This window comes from Nicotiana sylvestris, chromosome 2 (genome assembly GCF_000393655.2).
Source record: "Nicotiana sylvestris chromosome 2, ASM39365v2, whole genome shotgun sequence".
Taxonomy (NCBI): domain Eukaryota; kingdom Viridiplantae; phylum Streptophyta; class Magnoliopsida; order Solanales; family Solanaceae; genus Nicotiana; species Nicotiana sylvestris.
In genome coordinates this window covers 3,208,899-3,228,178 of record NC_091058.1, presented here as the reverse complement: position 1 = coordinate 3,228,178, position 19,280 = coordinate 3,208,899, and the positions used below count along the sequence as shown (strand labels likewise).

The following is a 19,280-nucleotide window of genomic DNA, read 5'->3' as shown; positions in this document are numbered from 1 at the left end:
AAGCTGGAGACTTCTTTGAGGATATTGACTGAAGAACTAATCATCTTACTGGGGAATGAAGCTATAAAAGTTGTTATTTTTATGTTTGCAACTAGTTTATTTTTCTTGAGTGTATTTTCCTAATGCATCATGTGTTGCTAGTTTCTACATTCCTAATGTATTTCTTAATTTTTTTTTTGTTTGTCTTTTCCCCAGTCTTCAGTTGGACTCAAGATTAATAAAGATGATATATGTCTTCTGGATAGTGCTACAACATACACTATTTTAAAAGATAAGAGATATTTCTCTTATTTGATAATGAAAGAAGCGAATGTTAATACAATATCCGGTAGTACAAGATTAATTGAAGGTTCTGGAAGAGCCAATTTATTACTACCAGGAGGAACAAATTTGCTATTGATGAAGTACTATATTGTAGTAAATCTCAAAGAAACTTATTAAGTTTCAAACATATTCGACAAAATGGCTATCATATTGAGACTACAAATGATGAAAAGATTGAATATCTTTATATTACTACAATAATGCCTGGTAAGAAATATGTAGTTGAAATATTACCTGCTTTTTCCTCCGGTTTATACTACACAAGTATTAGCAGGATTGAAACACATGTCGTAGTAAACGAGAAGTTTACTAATCAAGATAATTTTATTATTTGGCATGACTGGTTGGGCCATCCAGGTTCTAATATGATGCGTAAAATAATTGAGAATTCACATGGACATGCAATGAAGAATCAGAAGATTCTTCAATTTAAGGATTTCTCTTGTGCTGCATGTTCTCAAGGAAAATTAATTATTAGACCATCAACTGTTAAAGGTAGGATGGAATCTACTGCATTTCTGGAACTTATACATGGTGATATATGTGGGCTCATTCACCCTCCATGTGGACCATTCAAATATTATATGATTTTGGTAGATGCATCTACAAGATGGTCACATGTGTGCTTACTATCAACTCGCAATATGTCATTTATGAGATTGTTGGCTCAAATAATAAAGCTAAGAGCACAATTTCCAGATTATGCAATTAAGACAATTCGTCTTGATAATGCTGGTGAATTTACATCCCAAGCCTTTAATAATTATTGTATTTCAACTAGGATAACAATTGAGCATCCGGTTGTTCATGTTTATACACAAAATAGTCTAGCATAATCATTGATCAAACGCCTCCAATTAATCGCTAGACCAATGCTTATGAGAACAAAACTTTCCATTTCAGTATGGGGTCATGCTATTTTGCACGCAGTAGCACTTGTGCGGATAAAGCCCACAAGTTATCATAAAGTCTCCCCATTGCAATTGGCTTTTGGTCAGGAGCCAAATATTTCTCATCTTAGGATCTTTGGTTGTGCGATATATATTCCAATTGCTCCACCACAACATACAAAGATGTGTCCTCAAAGAAGGTTGGGGATATATGTTGGATATGAATCTCCTTCTATTATAAAATATCTAGAGCCGATGACTGGAGATTTATTTATGGCAAGATTTTCTGATTGTCATTTTGATGAATCAGTATATTCAATATTAGGGGGAGAAAATAAGCAGCTAAAAAAGAAGATAGATTGGAATGCATTATCATTGTCTCATTTAGATCCTCGAACAAATCAATATGAACAAGAGCTTCAAAAGATTATTCATTTCTAAAATATTGCAAATCAATTGCCAATTGCATTCACTGACCTACCAAAGGTGACTAAGTCACATATTATAGCTGCTAATGCTCCAATTCGAGTTGATATCCCAGTCGAACAATTAATTAAAACAAATGAGTCTAAGACATGCTTGAAACGTGGTAGACTAATCGGTTCTAAAGATAAAAATCATCGAAGAAGAAAAGGAGCAAGTGATCAAAGTGAACATAACACAGAGGTAGTGGCTCAAGAAGAGCCCCAAGACATAACAAATGATAAGACCTTAGGGGAGGTCCAGGTACCTGAAAATAATGAGAATGAAGAGATATCAATAAGTTACATCTCAACCGGAAAAAGATGGAACCGAAATAATATTTTTATCGATAACATTTTTGCTTATAATGTTGATGTTGAAATAATGCAACAAAATGAGGATCTTGAACCAAAATCTGTCAATGAATGTAGATAGAGAAATGATTGGCCAAAATGAAAAGACGCTATCTATGTAGAGTTAACTTCACTTGGAAAACGTGAAGTCTTCGAACCCATAGTTCGAACACTTGAAGGCAAAAAGCCAGTAGGGTATAAATGGGTTTTTGTATGAAAACGAAATGATAAAAATGAAGTCGTTAGATATAAAGCGCGACTTGTGACACAAGGGTTTTCCCAAAGGCCTGAAATTGATTATATGGAGACATATTCTCCTGTAGTGGATGTTATCACCTTCAGGTATCTCATAAATATGGCAGCGCAAGAAAAACTTGATATGCATATAATAGATGTTGTTACAGCCTATTTGTATGGATCATTACACAACGAAATTTTTATGAAAGTACCTGAGGGATTTAAAGTGCCAGAAGCATATAAAAGTTTTCGAGAAACTTGTTCAATAAGGCTTCAGAAATCTTTATATGGATTGAAACAATTTGGTCGTATGTGGTACAATCGCCTGAGTAAATACCTATTGAAAGAATGGTACAAGAATGATCCAATTTGTCCTTGTGTCTTTATAAAAAGGTCTGGACTTGAATTTGTTATAATCGCCATGTATGTTGATGATTTAAATATCATTGGAACTCCTGGGGAGCTTCCAAAAACAGTAGACTGTTTGAAGAAAGAATTTGAAATGAAAGATCTTGGAAAGGCAAAATTTTGTCTTGGTCTACAAATTGAGTATATGAAAGATGGAATATTTGTCCATCAATCAACATACACCAAAAAGATTTTAAAGCGATTCTATATAGATAAAGCACATCCATTGAGTACCCCGATGGTTGTGAGATCACTTGATATAAAGAAAGATCCATTCCGACCTCATGAAAATGATGAAGAGCTTCTTGGTACCGAAGTATCATATCCTAGTGCAATTGGGGCATTAATATATCTTGCCAATAATTCCCGACCAGATATAGCTTTCTCAGTAAGCTTATTGGCAAGATTTAGTTCTTCGACAATACAAAGACACTGGAATGGTATTGAACATATATTCAGATACCTCCAGGGGACCATTGATATGGGTTTATTTTATTCAAATGAATCTAAGCCATCATTGATTGGTTATGCAGATGCAAGATATTTGTCTGATCCACACAAAGGTCGATCTTAGACATGCTATTTATTTACAAGTGGAGGTACAACCATATAATGGTGTTCGACAAAACAAACTATGGTTGCAACTTCTTCGAATCATGCAGAAATAATAGACATTCACGAAGCAAGTCGAGAATGCGTTTGGTTGAGATTGATAACTCAACACATTCAGTAAACATGTGGTCTTTCTTCGAAAGAGAATATTCCAACAATATTGTATAAAGACAATGATGCTAGCTCAATTGAAAGAAGGATATATCAGAGGAGATAGAACAAAACATATTTCACCGAAATTCTTTTTCACTCATGAACTCAGCAACATCACCATCATCATCATTATCATCATCGTCATCACCAACAACAACCCCATCATCATCTCCTTCTGCCTCGACGCCATCAGCAGCTGCACCAAAGAGCAGTGCTAATGCCCCCACCGCCGCCACCCCAAAATCATCCCCTACCCCTGCCTCTTCCCCTAAAGCCAATACACCATCATCATCAACATCACCACCATCATCATCATCATCATCTCCATCATCATCTTCATCTGATTCCTCCTCTTCTGATTCTAATTCTGTTCAAACTTCTTCTCCAACTTCAAATTCCCCTGCTGATGATGAACCCTCATCTCCACCTTCCCCCGATAGCGACTCTTCTTCCCCACCCACCCCTGCTACATATTCAGGTCCCACCGCTGACAGTGCCACTCCTGCTGAAGCACCCACTACGGCTAGCGCCGCCACCACTATAAAGGTCTCCTATGTTTTTGGGGTTGCAGCCGTCGCTGGATTATTTTTCTAAGATTGTTTAATTATTACGCGATTTATTACTCATCTGACGTTACAGAGCAGAGTGATTAATTAATTCTTCTGTGAATTTTAAAATTTTTGCGGCAGACAAAAGAGAGAAGAGCCAGATATTGGTGATTCCTCTAATTTTAAATAGTGACTTGGCTCTGTTACGTACCTGTTGAGACTACTTTGATTTAGTGACATGGTGTAAGGTGTCGATCATGTGTATTTTATGTTTTTAGTTTAAATAATACGATCAAATGTACATCTGTGTGTTAATTTGAATAAAGTCATTTGCATTAGCTACCCCTTTTTCCAGGGGCATTTGCATCTATACCCGCTTTTTATATCACGTTTTAACTTCTGTCCGTTTTGCAAAAAAAATTACAAGCCTACCCATTTTTTCGCATAACTTCAGCATACAGGACTGAAGTAGCAAAGGCAATCACGCAAAACTTCAACATTCTAGTAGCCGGGCTTGAAGTTCAGCTCTAGAGCTAAAGTTTTTTGTTTTTTAACTGGCGATTAGAGCTGAAGTTTTTGTTTTTGTAACTGGCGAAGTTTTTGTTTTGTAACTGGCGAACTTCAGCTTTAGAGCTGAAGCACCATAATTAGCAGTGATTTTTTAAGAAAAATAATGTACATCTTCTCAGCTCAAACACGAATAAACATACAAAAACTCCAAAATTTTACAGCTCATCTTATTGGTAACTTAAATTTTTCCTAAGACTAATTTGCTGTAAATTTGGAGCAAAAGTACAACTGCCAAAATGTTCAATTAAAAAAAATTGACCTTATAACTAAAGCAGTGTTGCTTCTGGACATAAATACCAGTTTGTTTTGTAACGTGAAGAAGAAAACGAAGGAGAAGAAAGGGGGCTGAAGTTATTTAAAAAGTTAGTACAAGTTAAAAAAAATAAAAAAAATATAAATTAAATGGGGGCGACCAATAGGGCGCCCCGTACAATTTTTACCTTTTTCCACGTCCAATTATTACTGGCTCCTCTCTTTGCGCCTTCACTTCACATAGCAGAGAAAAAGTATTTAAAAAAATTGAAAATAATCATATTAATTAAGCCATAAGTTTTTTTTACACCAGAGTTTTTCTTTCTGAATATATCTATGACTAATATGCTTGTTAATTTAATTTAATCTAGACCTTTGAAATTTAAATATAACAATTGCCCCTCGTTCAAATAGGTGCTCGTTGTTATAAATAGTTTGTACATTTGATGCTACATTGGATGCCCATGTTGTGAATAACATAGTTTGTACATTGGATGCTACATTAGATGTGCACGTTGTGAACAACATAGTTTGTACATTGGATGCCCATGTTGTGAATAGCTTAAAGATTAAATATCCTACTTTATGTCCATCATATTTATTTTTTATGCCTATAAAAGGCTATGTAATTGCAATGGAAAGATACACCAAAGTAAAAGAAGAAAAGACTTTTTCCTTCTTTCTATCTCTTCTTATTTATATTTTACTACATTGTTTTTATTTTATAACACGTTATCAGCACGAAACTTTAATTTTATTCTTAACTCCCACTAAGTTGAGCCATATTTTATTAAGGTATGTATCATTATAATCATTTTATTTATGGCAGTACATATCATATGCTCATTGTTTGCAGATTACTTGTGCTCTTGGGCATCTTAAATAGTTTAATTACTTTATATTTATTGGAACATATAAATAATGTTAGTCACGTTCAATTCTATTAACACATATATATCAATAATATAAAGTGAAATGAAACAAGTATGTAATTTCTACTTTATGGCAAGAATAAAATGAAATAGTGCGACAATCGCTCCAAAAGAAATAAAAAATAATAACAATTGGTCCTGCTGTACAATTTTTGGATTTTTACATGGCACTTTGTTAATTATTTACGATTTTTGCCCATTTTATTTTATTAAAACAAAATACAAAAAATGTATGTGTCATGCGTAATTTGAACCGTAATCCGGTTGTTAAATAGAAAATCATAAATAGGCATCTTTGTTCGTGATTTTTGTTTTGTTTGATTTTACCTGTTTTAAATATTTTGATATATGTGTGCAAATAATTGTATTAAGTGTTTATTTAATTTTAATTTGATTTACTTAGGTTTTGTTATAAAATAAAAAAAATATAATAAAAGAGAGAGTGCAAAATTGGGTTTGAAAATCAGTTTGGGCTGATTTTCATTTTAATTCAAAGCCCAAACAAACTCAGCCCAAACCCCATGTAAACTCGGTCCAGATCAGCTGACCTTAGGAGGCATTCCAAACGACGCCGTTTTGATCCAGTCTGATCTGGGCCGTTGATCTCAGATTGATCAACGGCCAAGATCTCTCACCCCAAACCCACTAATAGACCCGACCCGTCTCACCCGGACCGACCCCAACCCTTTACCCTTGAAACGACGTCGTTCCCTGTTAGTCGAAGGATCCTGGCCCTTCATCACATCTCATCCAACGGCCAGGATCCACCTACCCACTAACTATATAAACTCATAACATTACCCTGCCCCCTATCCGAACCCCAGCCTTCATCGTCTTCAACCCCAAACCCTAGAGCCGCCTCTGTACACCTTCACCATGAAAGCCGGCGGCATGAACGCCGATGACCTTCACCTTAACACCCTAAAACCACCTTGACACCCTGAACATGGATCTGTAGTCTGTTTAGTTCGAATCATCCTCTAGGTCCTCGAATCTTCATTTGAAGATTCGAGCAAAACTTGATCTACACCGATCTGCCCTAGATTCATACCAGACAATCACCGGACCCCCATCGTGACCAAACCATGATTGGTTTGGTCCGAATCTAACCTTGGAAGCCCAAATCCCAAATCTACCATCCACGAACCCTAGAAGCCCCAAGCCTAGTCCGTGCCTGTTTAAGCCAAGAGATTAGGGTCTAATGGACCTTAATCGAAGTGTTTCTCATCCGAGAAACACTTCGTTTAAAGTCCGTTCAACCTTAAAGAAGGTCTGTTCAAACACAAGCTGATTTTCTATTTCTTCTTTCAAAGTTTTAAGGTAAGTTTGTTTTCTCCTTGTTATTCAGTACGTGTGTGGTTTCAAGGTCTGTTCATATTTTGTGTAATTTATTTCGAATTTTATCAACTGTGTCCTGTCCACTTTGCCTAAACCTCGTTGTCTTGAGTCCTTCTTCTATTTGTTCTGATAATGCGTATGTATTTATATGTTGTGCAATTAGCTGATTTTCAAATTTGAACTGACTAACTGATTCCTCGAGTACAATTCTGTTTGGTCAGTACAATTCAAACCTTGTGTGATACTGTTAAATGCCTGATTTTTGGTTACGATTGTATGTGTTATAACTAGTATAGTCGAGTCGACATATGTCGTCAATTAGTTTCAGTTGTCCGAACAATAACAAATCGACTTACTTCTGCTAAGCATTTGTTTGAATCAATTAGGAACTGAGTTTGTTTACTTATAGTTGTTAATTTGAATCAGAAATGTAAAAGGAATGTTTTGTTTAAGTTCTGAATTGGAGGGCATGTGCACTTGTGCACAGCATGTGCATTTGTGCACCACAGGTGCATTTGTGCACAGCCTGGTTCCTGCATAAAGGGCTTTTGGATTTAAAAATAGTTTGACAGCATATGCTGTCAGATATATTCTGCTGCCCATACTTTGCTTTAGTTTCAGAAATAATAAACCTTACTAAAAGTGAAGCCTGCCAAGGAAATGTGATGGGGGTTAATACTTAAATAGCTAAGTGGAAACTGAAAAAAGATAGATAGCACATGGGAGGTGGGCTGATTGTTTAACAGGCTGTAAAAGGGTGGAATTTAAGCTATAAAAGGGGGAACTTCCATCAGAAAGAGGAGATCTGATATGAGGGGGAGGCACATTGAGAGATACAGAGACAACAAAAAACACACAGAGGGAACTCAGACTGGACTGGGGGCTAGGATTTTCAGAATAGATAGAGAGGGAGATAAAGGAAGGATACACATACAGAGAGGATTGAAAAAGGATAGAACTGATTTTAGGAAAACACAGATAGAGAGAGGTTAAGAGATAGAAAGCATACAGTCAGCAATCAGAAACTGTTTCTTCCTATTGTTGTTTGGGTTTCATTTGTTCAACCTGTTCAATCAATTCTGATTCTTTGAAATTCCAATTGAGTCTACTAGTCGAGTGTTTTCGTTGGTTTACTACTGGTTTTGGTCTGCCTGGAGTTCTGATTCTACTCCACTGTGTGCTGCTGTCATTTGGATACTCTTTCTATCGGCTATAGTTGCATTCTTGCACTCGAGCCTGTTCTGCTGTGTTGCTTTGTTTGCTGCTGTTACTTTGTTCCTGCTGCTGCTGATTTTCTCTATCTTCTTCCTCTTCTTCTGTTGTATTCAACATCCAGGTACACAATTTCATACTGCTGTAACCATGAAAGGCATGAATTGAAAGATCTGAAGAATGTCTAATCATCTGTTGCCTTACTTACAGCTTTTGCGAACATTGTTAAAGTTGTATAAATTCTTTTATTTGTAGTCCAATAGAAAACACATTAGTAAGTTTGTACTTAATTGAAAATATTCTAGTCTAAAACTGCGATATGGTTGTTGGCAGTACACGTGATGTAGTCATATAATTTATGGAATGTGCTATCATTTGGTAGAATTGTTAATTCAAACTCTTCTTCCAGTTATGTTTTGAGTATGTAGGGTGAATGATTGCTTGAAAAATCTTGCCGAGTACAACACGGTTTTAAGTTTAGGAGCTTCAGTTTCGGTAGGCAGTTTTAGGTTGAGTTCTGAATTTTTTTTTTTAATCCTGTTAAAATAAATTCAAAGTTTAACTCGAGGAGTATTTGGGACTAAGTGTAGTGTTTCATCAATCTCGTGTATAATTCTTCTACTCAATTAAAAGCACGTTCCATGAGGTATAACGCTTCTTCACTTCGTAAATGATTAAGCAGATAATTAATAAAAATCCGGATTTGGCCAAAGCACATAATTGAATTAGCACGTATTTTTTTATTTTTAGAAACAAACACATTAGAAATGTAGTCGTTTTAGGATATCCTTTAAAAAATAATGAGACGAGCCTCGCCAAATAAAAATGCAAATTGCGGGGCCCTCAACAACTAATCATAATATTTAGAATTCAGGCTAGGTCGTTTAGTGAATCTCATGGCCTTCTCAAAAAACAATAACGCGTTAGACTCTTTAGGCGCAGCTTAATTAAATTACATTCTTAAACTTGGGTGCGCATTGATGTGACCCGAATCCAAATCTCAACGGAGTCGAAGTGTGTTTAGCAATTACGGGTGCATTGATTGCGACGTAATCCGAGATACATTTTCATGACGTTGCAATTCTATAAAAATAAATGATAATAATAAAAGCGGTTTTAAACTTAATAAAAGCACATAAGTCACAACATGTATTTAAATCCGATATTTAGCCATTATAACAATTTAAGCGACCGTGCTAGAACCACGGGATTCGAGGGTGCCTAACACCTTCCCTCGGGTCAACAGAATTCCTTACTTAGAATTTCTGGTTCGCAGACTTCATTTGGAAAAGTCGAAAATTTCCTCGATTTGGGATTCAAGATAAACCGGTGACTTGGGACACCAAAAACCAAACCTTTCCCAAGTGGCGACTCTGAATTAAATAAATAATCCCATTTCAAATATTGTCACTTAAATTGGAAAAACTCCCTCGCGCATTTTACCCCTTCGGGGCGTGAAATGAAACAAGTATGTAATTTCTACTTTATGGCAAGAATAAAATGAAATAGTAGATTGTTAACATGATATAACTCTATTTTCATTTCTTTTACCTTAATCGTTTTGTTTTCATTAATTGTTTATTATTATAATTATTTCTCTAACTTATTCATCTTTTATGATAGTTTTCACTATGTCAAATTTATCAAAACTTGAATTTGTGGCACTTGACATCACCGGGAGGAACTATTTATCATGGGTTCTTGATGCTGAAATTCACCTTGACGCTAAAGGTCTTGGAAATACTATTATACAAGGAAATGAAGCATCAAATCAGGATAAAGCGAAGGCCATGATTTTCCTTCGTCATCATCTACATGAAGGGTTAAAAACTGAATATTTAACCGTAAAAGATCCACTTGAATTATGGATTAATTTGAAGGATCGATATGACCACCTAAAACTTACGGTATTACCGAAAGCTCGGTATGAGTGGATACATTTAAGGTTGCAAGACTTTAAAACCGTAAGTGAGTATAATTCTGCTATCTTTAAAGTAAGTTCTCTATTAAAATTATGTGGAGACACTATCACAGATGAGGACTTATTGGAAAAAATATTTTCTACTTTTCACGCTTCAAATGTGGTGCTACAACAACAATACCGTGAAAAAGGTTTTAAGAAATATTTTGAGTTAATCACATGCCTACTTGTGGCAGAGCAGAATAATACTCTATTAATGAAAAATCATGAAGCTCGTCCCACTGGGTTAGCTCCATTTCCGAAAGTGAATACTGTAGCAGCATATGATAAGTTTGAAAGAAAACAAAATATTGTCGTGGTCGTGGACATGGTCGTAAACGTGGACGTGGCAGGGGACGAAACAATTATCGTCATTATGGTGGAAATAAATTGGAGAACAATAAGGGTTCTCAAATTAATCATTCAAAAGCTAAAACTAGTACGTGTCACCGATGTGGTATGAATGGTCATTGGGTACGCATTTGTCGTACGCTAGATCATTTTGTCAAACTTTATCAAGCCTCCCTCAGAAAAAAAGAAAATAATGTGGAGGCACACTTGATCTTTCAAAATAATGATGATGAAGCAGGTCCCTCAAATAAATATGATTCTAAGGCACATCTTGCATATAAAGATGATGATTTTGAAGGCCTAACAAATATTACTCATTTAGAAGTTGGAGACTTCTTTGAGGATATTGACTGAAGAACTAATCATCTTACTGGGGAATGAAGCTATAAAAGTTGTTATTTTTATGTTTGCAACTAGTTTATTTTTCTTGAGTGTATTTTCCTAATGCATCATGTGTTGCTAGTTTCTACATTCCTAATGTATTTCTTAATATTTTTTTTGTTTGTCTTTTCCCCAGTCTTCAGTTGGACTCAAGATTAATAAAGATGATATATGTCTTCTGGATAGTGCTACAACATACACTATTTTAAAAGATAAGAGATATTTCTCTTATTTGGTAATGAAAAAAGCGAATGTTAATACAATATCCGATAGTACAAGATTAATTGAAGGTTCTGGAAGAGCCAATTTATTACTACCAGGAGGAACAAATTTGGCTATTGATGAAACACTATATTGTAGTAAATCTCAAAGAAACTTATTAAGTTTCAAAGATATTCGACAAAATGGCTATCATATTGAGACTACAAATGATGAAAAGATTGAATATCTTTATATTACTACAATAATGCCCGGTAAGAAATATGTAGTTGAAATATTACCTGCTCTTTCCTTCGGCTTATACTACACAAGTATTAGCAGGATTGAAACACATGCCGTAGTAAACGAGAAGTTTACTAATCAAGATAATTTTATTATTTGGCATGACTAGTTGGGACATCCTGGTTCTAATATGATGCGTAAAATAATTGAGAATTCACGTGGACATGCAATGAAGAATCAGAAGATTCTTCAATTTAAGGAATTCTCTTGTGCTACATGTTCTCAAGGAAAATTAATTATTAGACCATCAACTATTAAAGTTAGGATGGAATCCCCTGCATTTCTGGAACGTATACAGGGTGATATATGTGGGCCCATTCACCCTCCATGTGGACCATTCAAATATTATATGGTTTTGGTAGATGCATCTACAAGATGGTCACATGTGTGCTTACTATCAACTCGCAATATGGCATTTGCGAGATTGTTGGCTCAAATAATAAAGCTAAGAGCACAATTTCCAGATTATGCAATTAAGACAATTCGTCTTGATAATGCTGGTGAGTTTACATCCCAAGCCTTTAATGATTATTGTATTTCAACTGGGATAACAATTGAGCATCCGGTTGCTCATGTTCATACACAAAATGGTCTAGCAGAATCATTGATCAAACGCCTCCAATTAATTGCTAGACCAATGCTTATGAGAACAAAACTTCCCATTTCAGTATGGGGTCATGCTATTTTGCACGCAGCAGCACTTGTGCGGATAAGGCCCACAAGTTATCATAAAGTCTCCCCATTGCAATTGGCTTTTGGTCAGGAGCCAAATATTTCCCATCTTAGGATCTTTGGTTGTGCGATATATGTTCCAATTGCTCCACCACAACGCACAAAGATGGGTCCTCAAAGAAGGTTGGGGATATATGTTGGATATGAATCTCCTTCTATTATAAAATATCTAGAGCCGATGACTGGAGATTTATTTACGGCAAGATTTTCTGATTGTCATTTTGATGAATTATATTAGGGGGAGAAAATAAGCAGCTAAAAAAGAAGATAGATTGGAATGCATTATCATTGTCTCATTTAGATCCTCGAACAAATCAATGTGAACAAGAGCTTCAAAAGATTATTCATTTGCAAAATATTACAAATCAATTGCCAGATGCATTCACTGACCTACCAAGGGTGACTAAGTCACATATTCCAGCTGTTAATGCTCCAATTCGAGTTGATATCCCGGTCGGACAATTAATTAAAGCAAATAAGTCTAAGACATGCTTGAAACGTGGTAGACCAATCGGTTCTAAAGATAAAAATCCTCGAAGAAGAAAAGGAGCAAGTGATCAAAGTGAACATAAGATAGAGGTAGTGGCTCAAGAAGAGCCCCAAGACATAACAAATGATAAGACCTTAGGGGAGGTCCAGGTACCTGAAAATAATGAGAATGAAGAGATATCAATAAGTTACATCTCAACCGGAAAAAGATGGAACCGAAATGATATTTTTATCGATAACATTTTTGCTTATAATGTTTTTGTTGAAATAATGCAACAAGATGAGGATCTTGAACCAAAATCTGTCAATGAATGTAGACAGAGAAATGATTGGCCAAAATGAAAAGACGCTATCCATGCAGAGTTAACTTCACTTGGAAAACGTGAAGTCTTCGAAACCATAATTCGAACACCTGAAGGCATAAAGCCAGTAGGGTATAAATGGGTTTTTGTGTGAAAACGAAATGATAAAAATGAAGTCGTTAGATATAAAGCGCGACTTGTGGCACAAGGGTTTTCCCAAAGGCCTGAAATTGATTATATGGAGACATATTCTCCTGTAGTGGATGTTACCACCTTCAGGTATCTCATAAATATGGCAGTGCAAGAAAAACTTGATATGCATATAATAGATGTTGTTACAGCCTATTTGTATGGATCATTAGACAACGAAATTTTTATGAAAGTACCTGAGGGATTTAAAGTGCCAGACATATAAAAGTTTTCGAGAAACTTGTTCAATAAAGCTTCAGAAATCTTTATATGGATTGAAACAATTTGGTCGTATGTGGTACAATCGCCTGAGTAAATACCTATTGAAAGAATGGTACAAGAATGATCCAATTTGTCCTTGTGTCTTTATAAAAAGGTCTGGACTTGAATTTGTTATAATCGCCATGTATGTTGATGATTTAAATATCATTGGAACTCCTGGGGAGCTTCCAAAAACAGTAGACTGTTTGAAGAAAGAATTTGAAATGAAAGATCTTGGAAAGACAAAATTTTGTCTTGGTTTACAAATTGAGTATATGAAAGATGGAATATTTGTCCATCCATCAACATACACCGAAAAGATTTTAAAGCGATTCTATATAGATAAAGCACATCCACTGAGTACCCCGATGGTTGTGAGATTACTTGATATAAAGAAAGATCCATTCCGACCTCATGAAAATGATGAAGAGCTTCTTGGTGCCGAAGTACCATATCTTAGTGCAATTGGGGCATTAATATATCTTGCCAATAATTCCCGACCAGATATAGCTTTCTCAGTAAGCTTATTGGTAAGATTTAGTTCTTCGCCAATACAAAGACATTGGAATGGTATTAAACATATATTCAGATACCTCCAAGGGACCATTGATATGGGTTTATTTTATTAAAATAAATCTAAGCCATCATTGATTGGTTATGCAGATGCAAGATATTTGTCTGATCCACACAAAGGTCGATCTTAGACAGACTATTTATTTACAAGTGGAGGTACAGCCATATCATGGCGTTCGACAAAACAAACTATGGTTGCTACTTCTTCAAATCATGCAGAGATAATAGCCATTCACGAAGCAAGTCGAGAATGCGTTTGGTTAAGATCTATAACTCAACACATTCAGCAAACATGTGGTCTTTCTTCGAAAGAGAATATTCCAACAATATTGTATGAAGACAATGCTGCATGCATAGCTCAATTGAAAGGAGGATATATCAAAGGAGATAGAACAAAACACATTTCACCGAAATTCTTTTTCACTCATGATCTTCAGAAGAATGGTGAAATAGATGTACAACAAGTTCGTTCAAGTGATAATTTGGCTGATCTGTTCACTAAGGCATTACCAACCTCAATATTTGAAAAGCTGATATATAAGATTGGAATGCGTCGTCTTCGAGACATTAAGTGATTTTTCATCAGGGGGAGTAACTACACGCTGCACTCTTTTCCGTAACCAAGGTTTTGTCCCACTGAATTTTCCTGGTAAGGTTTTTAATGAGGCAGCAAGCAATGCATATTATAAATAACTATGTACATTCCAATATTTTTTTTGTAAGTTCTTAATGAGGCACATATCTTACATGGACATCCAAGGAGGAGTGAAATAGTTTGTACATTGGATGCCCATGTTGTGAATAGCATAGTTTGTACATTGGATGCTACATTGGATGTCCATGTTGTGAATAGCTTAAAGATTAAATCTCCTACTTTATGTTCATCATCTTTACTTTTTATGCCTATAAAAGGCTATATAATTGCCATTGAAGGATACACCAAAGTGAAAGAAGAAAAGACTTCTTCCTTCTTTCTATCTCTTCTTATTTACATTTTACTACATTGCTTTTATTTTATAACACTCGTGAATTGTTTAAAAAAGTTTCAATGAGTAGGAGCTAGATCAATTTACTTAACAAACATATAGGAGGGGTGCCAAATGGCCGGGCTGCGCTGATTCTAGGCAAGTCAAAATGTATCGAGTCAATAAATAAGCGGTTCATTGACCCATCCAAAAGTTACTTGGGCTGAGATGGGCTAGAACAAGATGGACTAAAATTTGGTTCATAGCACAATACGGGCAACTCTTACCAAGCTTTAATTAAGGTGTATTATTTTCTTATAAATTGCTTAATTACCTTTCGTTATGGTCATATGTAACATATCAAACAAAAAAAATTATTTTAAAGATATTTAACAAAGTTGTTCATGTATCAATTTTGGACTGAAAATCAGCCTAATTTTAGATGGGCTAAATTGGATTAAATCAAGATAGGCCGAGTTCAATAATAGACAGGTCAACGAGCGGCCCAACCTTGGGCGGGTTGAGTAAGGAAAGCAATAGAAATACTTACTGATTAATATTTGATGCCTGCACTTCTAGCAGGTGGTTCTTAATCCACAAGTGGTTCATTTTTTCAAAACGTTGAATTATCAATAATAATGTCGAAAGTGAGCGTTCATTCCTTTTGTAGCAAAAGGCCATTTCCATGATTGACGGAAAAAAGCTAAGAGAGGAACGAAAAAGGAAAAAATATTGCAAGGGTTGATAAATTATGTGGGAGTAAATTTTCTCACTATTGCAGTGTAGACTATGGCTTGCCAGTGCTGAACGGACCAATCAATTTCTTATTAATTTGCCACACTCTTTGGTCACTAAACTAGAAACTTTTTTTAAGAGTATACAATTTAAAAAGGTGTTTAATATGTGTTATATATTTATAAAATATAATATTTTATTTATATACACTGTATAATTTTTTGACAAAGGATAGGTTGACTACCCTTGTGACATATATATACACGGTAAAATTACTCAAAACTTTCACAAATAAAGTGTTTAAGAATTTTAAAGTTTTAATTCATCAAAATTTGAATCATTCATTATATTGGAGGAAGAGTATATATTTGTGAAGACTTTTTTTTAAAAAAAAAACACGAAATTGGGGCACCAAAGATCTGGTTTAAATATATAGTCGTTAAGCATGCAAAAATTCATGATAGTACGAGCTAGTGAACACTTAGTTGCTGTTTCAACTAACATATTAAGGGGAAACAAAGATAGCCACTCTATTGGTAGAGTTATATATCAAGAACAAACTTACATAGGTGAATACTTAATTAATAGTTTGTCCTTGAAAAATTCATGATTGAAAAAAAACGATGAAATATAGTATGCAAAAGGGTACTCCATATTTTGACACTACGTACCACTTTCAGCTTAGTAATAACACTACTTTCACTATCATCATCTAGTAATTACGACTCCCCCCTTTTAAAATAATTGTAGTAGCAACTCGACCAAATATTTTGAAAATTCTAGCTCCGTCTCTGACTAGCAGCGAGAGCCTTTTTTGCAGCCGAGAGGACCGGCGTTTGTGGTCATGGATCCAACCAAGGTAGATGGCCTTGCACTTAAGCTTGATGCCCTAGCATAAGTAGAAGATGATGCACCTGCACCTGTTTGCCTAAAATAGGCACCATTTAACATCAAGTCACCTTCTGACCTCCAGTTCCAGCTTTTCCACTCACTTTCTGGTGCATCCTCATGCTTTGTCACCTGTTAAATTTTCAACTATTTAGTGTAACCTCGGAGTTTAGATTATATATACTATATACTAATAATGTAAAAAGAATTTTTAAACTACCATTGTCACTAAAAGACAACTACATGTAACTGTTAAAAAAAAGGGAGCACTTGAAAATTAAGGCAGATGGTGTAAAAATCACGTATATTAGGTAGTGGAACAATAGTACCATACTACATTGGCGAAGCCAAGCCAGAAATTTTTTCAAAGGTGTTCAAACTTGAAATAAGTAAAAAAAAAAATCCGACAGAGGGTATTCAATATATGTTATGTAACTCTAAAACCTAATATTTAACTTATATACACAATGTAATTTTCCGACAAAGAGTGGTCAATTGACCACCCCTAACTAAAGTGTGGCTTCGCCCCTGCTATACCATATGCTTGGTAGCTATATATGTTACTCGAACTCTTCAAAAATATTGTTGGGTGTGTGTCAGATCCTCCAAATTTAGTGTATTTTTGGAGGATCCGACACAGGTGCGGTAACACATTTGGAGAATCCGAGCAACATAGTTGGTAGTACCGTAGCACGTAAGTTTTCACTTGTCCTACTTATATAAGTATATATTATTTTTCATTTTATGTGACGTGGTTAAGAGAAAAGTAATAATTCAGCATATTTTTAAATATATTTCAAAAACCGTGGTAAAAGAAAAATTATTTGACTCTTTAAAAGTGAAACATATGAAGTACCTCTTTACGGAATTTCTGATTGGGAGCAAGAAACCTATTGCCTTGACTATTAATAGTAGGAGCAGCACTACCACCAATGGCATACATTTCCCAGTGGGTATAGTCATTATTCACCACATGGAAATAACCATGTCTACACCTCGGCATTCTCTGCACCAAACCTTCACCAAAATGATTAAAGGCAACTGTAACTTGCATGCCTTTATCCTGCGTAAAAGAATCACTATGTCCCAATAACATGACCTTATCATGATGAGTAAAATAGTTGTTAGAAATTGTAATTGCTGTGGATCCATGAATTGCATCAATTAGACCGTCGTGGCAATTTGACAAGGAACAATGATCCACCCATATATTCTTCCCTCCGAAAATTGAAATGCCGTCTCCGTCGGAAACATCCCACCATCCTGAATGGTGCGGTGAGTCCCTAATATTGCCGTTACCACTCTGCTTGCAGTCGTGTATATTAATCCCGTGTATGATAATGTTCGTGCTGTAATGGATTGTAATGCAAGGACCACCTGAAATAGTCGTGTGGAGTAGCATATTCAGTTATAATAAGAACATAAAGGTTGTAATCACCAAATTTTAAATTCTGGATCTGCTTCTGACCTGAAATGTGAACGCTAGTGCCCCGGCCATCTATGGTCTTGAAAGAGTTCATGACGAGTTCTTGCTTGAGCTGAATGACCATGTCTCTTTTGAAAATGATCCACAAAGGCTCATCTTGTATAACAGCATATCTTAGGGTTCCGGGTTTAGGGTTTACGGGATCATCGTTCCCTGAGTCAGTGACCACGTAAATTCTTCCATTTCTTCCTCCAATAGCATCCTTTCCGAAGCCAATGGCGCAATCAGCTAAACGTTGGCGATTTTTTTCCCAATTGGGGTCACAACGCCAACAATCATCAATCGGATTTCCTGTTCCACACGACAAATAGCCCAAGTTCCTCCTCGTCAATGAAGCATTGATGCTCCTGCTCAAAACAACACGAATTAACAATAACCATAACCACCCAGTATAATCCCACTAGTGGAATCTCATCTCAAAACAACACGAATTATTAAGCAAAAATAATACAATGAACATAAAAGTTTATGTCACTAGTGACATTTGTTTTACCTATGAACTTCTTGTACCACAAGCTCTGGATCTTGGATTGAAGAAACAAGAAGTGGGGTTAGCAGTAGTGTGACAAAAAGAACAAATATGAAGAGAAGACTTGACATATTAATGGGGCTAAACTATAAAGAAGAGCCCTATACTAAGAGAAGTACTAAAGAATTTTTAGTTTAATGGTGTAGAGCTGAGTAAAAGACGAAGAGATGGGGCAGAGCTTATAAAGCAGGGGAAAGCCGGGAAGAATGGCGTGATTAAACTAGAGGTGGGCCACACTTTATCATAATTTCAGATGATGTTTTGCTTCGATTCCCACTTGGTAGTTTTTGATCGTTAGGTTAGTTAATTTTTTTTTCCTTTTTTTCGTGCAATTTGTATATCATGCCCCTTTATAATTTTGAATTTAAGAAAATTATAATCTTTGTAGATCTCTTACGTGTGTTCGGAGAGGAAAGCCTCACATTTGGGGATAATGTGTTCTCTAACAAAGACAACCTCATACCTTAGACCCGAACCTTGTAGAATACCTACCACTCAAAGTACAACTCTTATTTGTAAGATAAAAGGCTGGTGCACTACGTTGCTACTATGTGCGAGCTCCGGGGAAGGGTCGGATCACAAATGTCTATTGTATGCAGTCTTACCCTGCATTTTTGCAAGAGGATGTTTCCACGATTTGACGCATG

At 35.6% G+C, this 19,280-nt stretch overlaps 1 protein-coding gene across 1 annotated transcript; it reads right to left on the bottom strand.

Moving 5' to 3' along the window:
* Window positions 1-16,150: 16,150 nt before the first annotated feature.
* LOC104247444 (probable pectate lyase P18) lies at window positions 16,151-18,788 on the bottom strand. Its single transcript, XM_070167359.1, has 4 exons — window positions 18,598-18,788; window positions 18,087-18,451; window positions 17,475-17,995; window positions 16,151-16,750 (listed from the first exon to the last, which is right to left on the bottom strand). Exons 1-4 carry the CDS (start codon window positions 18,702-18,704, stop codon window positions 16,526-16,528), a joined length of 1,218 nt encoding a protein of 405 aa, XP_070023460.1. The 5' UTR covers window positions 18,705-18,788; the 3' UTR covers window positions 16,151-16,525.
* Between the last annotated feature and the right edge of the window lie 492 nt (window positions 18,789-19,280).

What these genes read in the sequence shown, in the direction of transcription:
- LOC104247444 (XM_070167359.1), bottom strand. Translation starts at nt 18,704, where the DNA reads ATGTCAAGTCTTCTCTTCATATTTGTTCTTTTTGTCACACTACTGCTA. An exon ending in CACTAGCGTTCACATTTCAG is followed by an intron (nt 17,996 to 18,086) that starts GTCAGAAGCAGA and finishes CGACTATTTCAG; the next exon opens with GTGGTCCTTGCATTACAATC. An exon ending in ATCAGAAATTCCGTAAAGAG is followed by an intron (nt 16,751 to 17,474) that starts GTACTTCATATG and finishes AAAATTTAACAG; the next exon opens with GTGACAAAGCATGAGGATGC.